We start from the raw sequence: 6,917 nt of genomic DNA on the forward strand, positions 1-6,917 counted from the left end.
TCACAGCTCACAGCAACCTCCAGCTCTTAGGCTTAGGTGATTCTCTTGCCTCAGCCTCCTGAGTAGCTGGGACTACAGGCACCTGCCATAACGCCCGGCTATTTTTTGTTATAGTTTGGCCCGGGATGGGTTCGAATCCGCCACCCTCAGTATATGGGGTCAGCGCCCTACTCACTGAGCCACAAGCGCTGCCCTAGACTTGATCCTTTCTGTGATAGGTCAGAGATTGTCTGATCTGCCAGATTTGGATTATGTTTGAGGAGGAGGGAGATGTTATATTTTATGCTAGATTTAAGAAAGGAGAAAAGAGAAAAGGAGGGAGGTGAAGATGATGGCATAGTCATTGGAGTATATATAACACTTTGTGTTTATTCTGTTCTTTATTCTTGCACTCTCCCCTTGATAGGCAGCCTGTATCGGAACCACAGTACAAGTTTTAGTCTTTCAAACCTTACTTTGCCCACCAAAGGTGCCCGAGAGAAGACCACACCCTTCCCTAGTCTGAAAGGTAACTCCAACCCTCCTTTTGCCAAAGCAGGTTCTTCTGAGATGTTTCAGGGATAGGGGTGCTTATTAGGATCCCTGTGTATGATGAGTCATTTGATCTGGCTGTTGCCCTCATATCGCTTCTCATGGCTTTCACTGCACATCATGGGCTCTTGATGGTTGTCAGATGGAAACTGTCTTTGTAGCTAGAGAAGGCCCTGTTGTATCATTTAGTATAATAACAATTGTGGGATTAGTGCTTCTGGGGGTGGAGATCTTGTCAGAGGGACGTGATTAAATAGACATCATCACCTGCCCCTAGTCATCTGCTGGGTTCCTGCTACATGAATTTAGGATGAACTCAGTCCCAGGGAGCTGGCCCACTAGAGGATGGTTGTGGAGAGTCTGGTGGTGTTAGCAGAGTCCAGCCTCTTACCTTACTGCAGCTTCATGTCAACTTAGGGCTTATGAGTATGCCAGATAGTTTTGGTTTGCTTCTAGGGGCAGTTAAGACCTTATTTGAATTTTATTTGTGATCTCTGAGAGATGAAGAGAATCTTCTGAATTTAACTTGCATTTAATTATGTAGGATGTATAGTGAGAAGCAACTCTGTATTCTTTAACTGACCTCTCACTCCTAATGATTAAAAATGTCAGGAGTCTTAAGGAATGTTCTTTGGTGGGGATGGGACCATGAGATAGATAGGCAAGATGCAGAGCTGGCAGTATAGGGAACTGACTAGAGATAATGGATCTACTTATATTTGTTACAGACTAGTGCTGCTACAGCGAGCTCACATAAGGTTGGGTAGATAGGGATGGCAAGGTGTTGGTGTCACTGGCTTTGATTTGCTGTATTTGAAGACTTTCATTGCATGCTGTGCTTCATCTCATTTGCTGCACTTATCCTCCCACCTACCCCCCATCCTCATACTCCAAGTCCACCCCTCACAACAGCATCTGCAAGATGCTTTCCTGTGCATACCTACAGGCCTTCTGGATGCCTGTGCCAGATATTTCATGAAAACCAGTGGTCCCTCTTTCATGCATGTGTCTGTTTAGTACCTGAAGGCTCACTATGTCATTTATTCTGCCCCTGGCTTTGAGAGGCCACCATCTTTTAAAGATGGTCTTTCTTACAGCCTTGATTGTCTCCTGGTCACTTGGCTTCCAGCTCTGAGGTGCCCAAGAACCAAGGTTATGTGCACCATACAAGCTTTGGGAGAATGTTCAGATTATCTAACTTACTGCTCCACTGAGGGGTATAGGGGATATGGTATTGTGGTGCACCTACTAATTGTGTATTTTGTGTCCCAGTATTTGGGCTAAATACTCTAATGGAGATTGTTACTGAAGCCGGCCCTGGGAGTGGTGAAGGTGGGTCTTGCCCGTGAGCTATGCATGATCTTTTTTTTTTTTCTAGCATCTTCCATGCCTGCCTGAGGGCCATCTTCCTTGTGGAGCAAGCAGTGTCACATGAATGACCTCCTTTGCTCCACCCCCATCCCCCATGACGCCCATGCTTGCCCATGGTGCGGGCTGCTGGTGCATGTGGAGTGGCCTGAGTTTCCATCCCCACCTGCTCACATTGCCATGGCTGGTTTCTACCTATGTGTGATGCCCTGGGGCCACCCTCACCCAGCCCTTCAGGGTAATGGATGTGGAACATGGCTACTCAGGGCTGTGCTAATGCTAGCTCCTGATCTGTAATTGTGATGTCTCTCATTCTTACCTTCCCTAATATAGGAAACAGGAGGGCTTTAGTGGATCAGAAGTCATCTGTCATTAAACACAGCCCGACAGTGAAAAGAGAACCTCCATCACCCCAGGGTCGATCCAGCAATTCTAGGTAATAAATGGAAGAGCTGATTTAAAAGTTCTCAAGTAGTAAGTCCTGTAAAAAAAACTTCAGGAATACTCAAGAGTAGGAGAGAAGCTCTCAGTAGGGTAAATGAAATCAGTTTCTTACCAGCACTTCCTATTCTGACTCAATCCACAGGCAGTAGTTAGAGTTTACAGTGTTGAGGAGGGTGAAATAGCAGTGGTGGGTATTTGAGTAAACCAGATTATCTAGAGTACTGAGGGATGTGCTGGATTTGGAGCATGTTCAGAGACTTGGCTTTATGTTTTGCCCCTAAAGGCAAAAATTTAGTCTGGTGAGTTGGGAGGGATACTCTGCAAAGGAGCTGATGACCAGAGTATTCTGTGGACCCTGTAGTGAGAACCAGCAGTTTCTGAAGGAGGTGGTGCACAGCGTGCTGGATGGCCAGGGGGTTGGCTGGCTCAACATGAAGAAAGTGCGCCGGCTGCTGGAAAGTGAGCAACTGCGAGTCTTTGTCCTGAGCAAGCTGAACCGCACGGTGCAGTCAGAGGATGATGCCCGACAGGACATGATCCCGGATGTGGTCAGTGTTTGGGGTAGAGAGTCGGAATAAACTGGGGAAAGGGATGTGGACACCAAAGGTAATTTTGCCAACTCTAGCCCCTGGGTTGTTGTTGCAGGAGATCAGTCGTAAGGTATACAAGGGAATGTTAGATCTCCTCAAGTGCACAGTCCTCAGTCTGGAGCAGTCCTATTCCCATGCAGGTCTGGGCGGCATGGCTAGCATCTTTGGGCTTCTGGAGATCGCCCACACCCACTACTATAGCAAAGGTAGGGATTGTGTGAGCTGGGCATCACACCTTCTCCTACTTACCTCTAAAAGAGAGAAAATGTACTTGTCTCTATGATGAGTTTCCCCTCTTGTCAGTGCTAAAGCTGTTTCCCCTCAGGCTTTGGGATTTTATTTTCTAGTGCATGTTTATATGTAGTGGATATTTTCCTGTCATGAAAAATGTCAGCTCTTTTCCTGCACATCCATTCCATATCCTCCTGTATCCTGGCTTTTCCCCCTTTATCTCTGTGCCTTGATTCCTACTCACTACCTCTTTTAATCTCTTTCTGTATTGAATTTTTTTTTTCTCAGAACCAGACAAGCGAAAGAGAAGTCCAACAGAAAGTATAAATACCCCAGTTAGCAAGGATCCTGGCCTGGCTGGGCGGGGGGACCCAAAGGCTATGGCACAGCTGAGAGTTCCCCAACTGGGACCTCGGGCATCAAGTGCCACAGGAAAGGGTCCTAAGGAACCGGACACCAGAAGTTTAAAGGAAGAGAACTTTGTAGCATCTATTGGTATGTATCACTGTATTTTGTGGTAGAGGGGTTCTGACTTCTTAAATATCCCTCTCTACTTTCAATTCATCCAGAATTCCGCCTTTCTCTTCCCCATGCTTTGCTTTCTAGAGAAGGAGATAGGTCTGTGTCCACTTCTAACGGCATTTCTTTGTACTACTCTATTTCTTAAGCTTCATCTCCAGCCACCCGCTCCTACATCTTTGAGGAATAGTAGTTTTGTTTAGAGGGCCCCATGAAGCTTAGTGCAGGGAGTCTGAGCTATACTCCTGGTCCCTCTTTTTATTAACTTCTACATTTCTTCATGTAATCAAGAGGCCATGTGAGTTCCTTGAAGCTGTCAGGAAGTTTACAGAGGCTGTACAATTATGATCATCTGGCTGTAAAATTATGATCATCTGGGTCTCTGAAGTCAGTTTTAACCCATCTAGGCGGTACACTGCCCTGGAATTTGCTCTAGGGCATGTCTGGGAACCTCATTTGCTGGGTTCTGTACCTTAGAAGCATAGGTTTCTGAGTCAGCTCTTCTTTGAACTCCTCCTTACTAGACTTGATTAGTCTTGCTTGTGTTTGGTTTCTCTATTTGCACTCTCTGGTGTCATCTGTTTGGGTTACTTCCTACTATGGGCCTTGAGTTATCTAGGTTATATCTTTCTTTTTATGGTTCTAGGTCCCTGGGCACTGTGTTTCCAGCTGATGCCTTTTGCCATGACCATTAGCAGTTGCCCTGTGTTCCTATCAGTGGAACCAAAGAACCAGTTTCCTTTTTAGGGGTGCTATACTTCCCTAGCCAGCATAATACAGTTCTAGAGGCAGTCAACCCTGGCTTTCCCCTGTCTGATATAATATTCTAGAAAAAGTACTGACCTGCCAATCTGGAGGTCTGGAGTCTCAGAGTCTATCTCCTCAGCTGGGAAATGAGATCATACTCAGAAAACTCTGAAGCTCCTTCCAGGAAAATAATGGTTATGACTGGTATTCTTTCTGCTTTCTCCTGCTAAGATGCTAGTCTTGACCATTTTATGTTCTATCATGTTTATTAGATGCTTTTTACCAGATGACTGGCTAAGTACAGGTCTCTTGGTAGTGTAGAAGCTGCTTCTGAGGGTACACTGGTTTCTTCGATAGCAGTAAGGAAGGATGCTGGCTGACTGCATGAGTGGCCAATCTACTGAATCAAACTGGTTGGTGCTCCTGCTTCTGAAACCATGTGACTGCTTGAAGTGATGACTGTCTCATCTGAAATCTGTAAAAATTGCCATTCTCCAGCTCATTTGGCAGAGGCATGATGTGGTAGAAGTTTAAACTTACCCTAAGTCACATGATCTTGAGCAAAGGCTGAAGACCCTCTTTATTTAGGATCAGTTTCCTCATGGAAAAATGAAAGAGCTTCGTTAAGGGTCCTTCTAGCCCTGACATTGTGCAGGGTTTTTACTGCCACATTGGGATTAGAATTAGAAATTTGAATTCTGTAGTTCATGAGTCCGGGGAAGGCACTGGATCTCTTGGTTCCCCACCCCTTCCCTATGAAGATATCTCTTGACTGGTAATCGTGTGCCTGAAACCAAGTCAACTTGGGTGGGTGGGTTTCCATTTTGTCTGTCTGACCAGCCTCTGACTCTCTCTTTCTCTCCTGCTTGCATTGCATCTGGGGTAGAATTGTGGAACAAGCACCAGGAAGTGAAAAAGCAAAAAGCTTTGGAAAAACAGAGTAAGGAACAAATGCCCCTTCCTGTTCCCAAGTCTCCCATACCTGCCAACTCCCCAGGCCCACTTGGGGCAGGCTCCCTTTGTCAGCCCCATCCCAAATTTGTTCTTGGAGGGTATTTGGAATGAAAGCAGGTAGGTGGTATGTGACTCGTAGGTGTGGTTTGTAGGCTGCTTCTTTCCTCCTCCCCTCATAGCAATCAGGCTGTAATCAAGGTGTCTACTGAATGAAACCCCTTAGAACTTGTTTCTGTATTGCTTCAGAGCTGGTGGGGAGAAGTTTGCCTATTTTAGTTTCCCTCATTGGCTGTTATCTCCCTCACCTGTTAGAAGGCCTATGGGTGAAGTTGGCAGAGATGGTTGCTGTCCCTCCGTGTTGAGTCTGTAGCTGCCCAACTCTCTCTGGTGGCTTGCCTAGGCACGCTTTCTTGCTTTCTGTCATTCTGTCCTTCTGCCATACCATTTTGGGTGGGCGGGGGAAAATGGGGGTGGTTTTTATCTTAAAAATCCAATTTGTATGGTGGGGTAGCAGTACCCACTGAAACAGCTGATGTTTCTTTTACCTCCTGGGACCTAACCTTTTCTAGCTCTTTTAGACACATTTGTTTGGGAAGTACTGCGTGTCCTGGGGTTGCTTAAATGGTCTTGGGCACCAGTGAAGCTTTGATTCTGAGTGCTGTAAAATGTGATTTAGACAGTTGTTTGCAGAGCTTTTCTACTTTAAGATGATTTGCTCAGAATTTTCTCAGTTTGAGAAGATGGCTGCAGAACCCTTGAGACCAGGTCCAATTTGTCCTACTTGGTTCTTAAGGCTTCTTCTAGCAGTGGGTCCTGAGTGGCAGGTAATCCCTGGAAAGGTGACTGGGACAGGTTGAACAAGTCTGGGTTCAGGCTATACTGCTGTCCCACTCCCTTCACCACCTGCCCATTGCCTTTGTGTACTGAGTAACAGAAGTCTTCCCCTACTCAGGGCCTGAAGTAATCAAACCTGTATTTGACCTTGGTGAAACAGAGGAGAAGAAATCCCAGATCAGCGCAGACAGTGGTGTGAGCCTGACATCTAGTTCCCAGGTTTGTGAACATTGTTGAAAATTGTAGGGATTAAATTGCTATCTCAGAATACTTCTTTAAATTAAAAACAAAATGAAAAAAAAAAAAAAGAAACAATAACCTTGAAACAACATAAATGTCCAATAATAGGGTTGTGATTAAATAAATATAGTTCCATGTCATGCAAATATTAGTATCCATTAAAGATTATGTTTTTGGCTGGGCACCCATAGCACAATGGTTATGGCACCATCCGTATACACTGAGGCTGGTGGGTTCAAACCCAGCCCTGGCCAGCTTAAATAACAATGACAACTGCAACCAAATAAAAATAGCTGGCTGTTGTAGTGGGTTCCTGTAGTCCTAGCTACCTGGGAGGCTGAGGCAATAGAATCACTTAAGCCCAAGAGTTTGAGGTTGCTGTGAGCTATGCCACTGTAGCACTCTGGCACTCTACCAGGGGTGACATAGTAAGACTCTGTCTCAAAAAAAAAAAAAAAA

General features: G+C 45.5%; 1 protein-coding gene across 11 annotated transcripts in view; it reads left to right on the forward strand.

Moving 5' to 3' along the window:
* The window catches only part of MADD (MAP kinase activating death domain), a 58,792-nt gene that overhangs the window by 21,078 nt on the left and 30,797 nt on the right, over positions 1-6,917 (forward strand). For 9 of the 11 annotated variants that reach the window (XM_012802833.2, XM_023509628.1, XM_023509619.1 and 6 more), the window contains exons 15-20: positions 407-508; positions 2,233-2,335; positions 2,705-2,891; positions 2,989-3,139; positions 3,453-3,659; positions 6,337-6,437. In XM_012802833.2, coding sequence (XP_012658287.1) covers positions 407-508; positions 2,233-2,335; positions 2,705-2,891; positions 2,989-3,139; positions 3,453-3,659; positions 6,337-6,437 — 851 coding nt within the window. The remainder of the gene's footprint in view (positions 1-406; positions 509-2,232; positions 2,336-2,704; positions 2,892-2,988; positions 3,140-3,452; positions 3,660-6,336; positions 6,438-6,917) is intronic. The other 2 variants (XM_023509615.1, XM_023509629.1) reach the window with 1 other exon arrangement.

Source organism: Otolemur garnettii, unplaced genomic scaffold, assembly GCF_000181295.1.
Source record: "Otolemur garnettii isolate 467f Iridium unplaced genomic scaffold, OtoGar3 scaffold00001, whole genome shotgun sequence".
Classification (NCBI taxonomy): domain Eukaryota; kingdom Metazoa; phylum Chordata; class Mammalia; order Primates; family Galagidae; genus Otolemur; species Otolemur garnettii.